The 1464-nt window shown below is 38.5% G+C and overlaps 1 protein-coding gene across 1 annotated transcript in view; it reads right to left on the reverse strand.

Moving 5' to 3' along the window:
• LOC107102042 (probable cation-transporting ATPase 13A3) overlaps positions 1 to 1464 on the reverse strand; it is a gene marked incomplete at its 5' end in the record, with an annotated part of 34079 nt that overhangs the window by 8727 nt on the left and 23888 nt on the right. Inside the window, 2 exons of the mRNA XM_015401187.1 lie at positions 390 to 486; positions 662 to 771. Coding sequence (XP_015256673.1) covers positions 390 to 486; positions 662 to 771 — 207 coding nt within the window. The remainder of the gene's footprint in view (positions 1 to 389; positions 487 to 661; positions 772 to 1464) is intronic.

Consider the following 1464-nt stretch of genomic DNA (forward strand, 5'->3'; position numbering starts at 1 on the left):
AAATAAATATTTAGTTTGGAGCTAAACATTTATTTAAAAACTAAATATTTATTTTTCAAACAAAATATTTATTTAAGAAACTTAATATTTAGCTAGCTTGGTGCTAGCTAAATATTTATTTAACAAAAAATATTTAGATTGTTAAATAAATATTTAGTTTGAAAAATAAATATTTAGTTTTTAAATAAATGTTTAGCTCCAAACTAAATATTTATTAATCAAAGTAAGGTTCTTATAAATGAATGAATGACGTAGCGAAAATTGATTTGGAAAATAATAACCATTTTTCTCTTAAAAAACGCTAAATAACCATAAATATTGCTCCTAATTTTTGAGTGCTTAACCGTACAGACGGCGCCCCCTAGAAAGGCGTTCAGAGCAGCACATACCCAGTAGAGCAGGATGACACTGATGTACTGGATGATGCTGTAGAGAGCCATGAATTTAAATACGCAGAACGACGTGATGAGAGCCGCTCGTCCCTCCCTTTGGAAAAGACAAAAACGCCGTTGTTAACTAAACTAAACTAAACATTTTTGAAGTGCATGAAGAAAGCTGGGCTGTGATTGGTGGGGATGCTGCTAACTTTAATCCGCCAACAGAAGAAAGCCTCACATTGCTTATTAATGCGCCAGATGTTTGAAATGAATCCTCACTGTACCTGATGAGGCTGGGAACACAGGAAATGTTGGAGGTGGACGAAGTGAAGGGTGAAGCAACCGACGCCTCCAGCTCCGACAGAGAGATCCCACTGTGAGCTCGCTTCAGCGCCTGAGAGGGACGTCAAAGCAAAGCAACACCAAGTCAAATTCCTTGTAAGTGCAAACCTACTTGGCAATAAACTTGATTCTGATTCTGATACTTTGAAGACGTTCTTAAAACTCTGGTGCTGTGTTACCGTAAGCATTGGTGGAATTAATACCTAAACACAGTAAATGACTGACAGGCTTCTAAAAAAGGTTTAATAAAGTTCATTCTTATGGAGCAGCAGGTAAAAGCCCAAATAAAAACCTTTATTATTCTGTCAGTGCAGAGTAGTGGATCCTGTTGATGCTTTAGAAGTTGTTGTCTTTCCATCCAGTGCTGACAGACGGTCCAACGCACTGATTTAACTTGGACTAGGGCATACTGATGACATCATCCTGACTAGACCACACCGACTGGCTATATTAACTAGGCCACATTGACTTAACTGTCTGTTTGCCCCAACTGACCAGACCTCATTGATTAGACTGGAATGACTTAGTATCACTTATTAGCTAAACTAACTAGATCAAATCCACGACACCAGACTGACTAGGCCTCATTGACTAGGCCACTCTAAAACCTTCATCAAACAAGTCTGGTATAGGTACAGCTGCGTATATAGATATAGAGTATATAGATTTACCATTAGGCAATACTAGGCAGCTGCCTTGGGCCCCAAGTTCCTGGGGGTCCCATAAAACTCTGTTTCCATGTATG

The sequence above is a fragment of the Cyprinodon variegatus genome, unplaced genomic scaffold (genome assembly GCF_000732505.1).
Source record: "Cyprinodon variegatus isolate N-32 unplaced genomic scaffold, C_variegatus-1.0 Scaffold1191, whole genome shotgun sequence".
Lineage (NCBI taxonomy): Eukaryota > Metazoa > Chordata > Actinopteri > Cyprinodontiformes > Cyprinodontidae > Cyprinodon > Cyprinodon variegatus.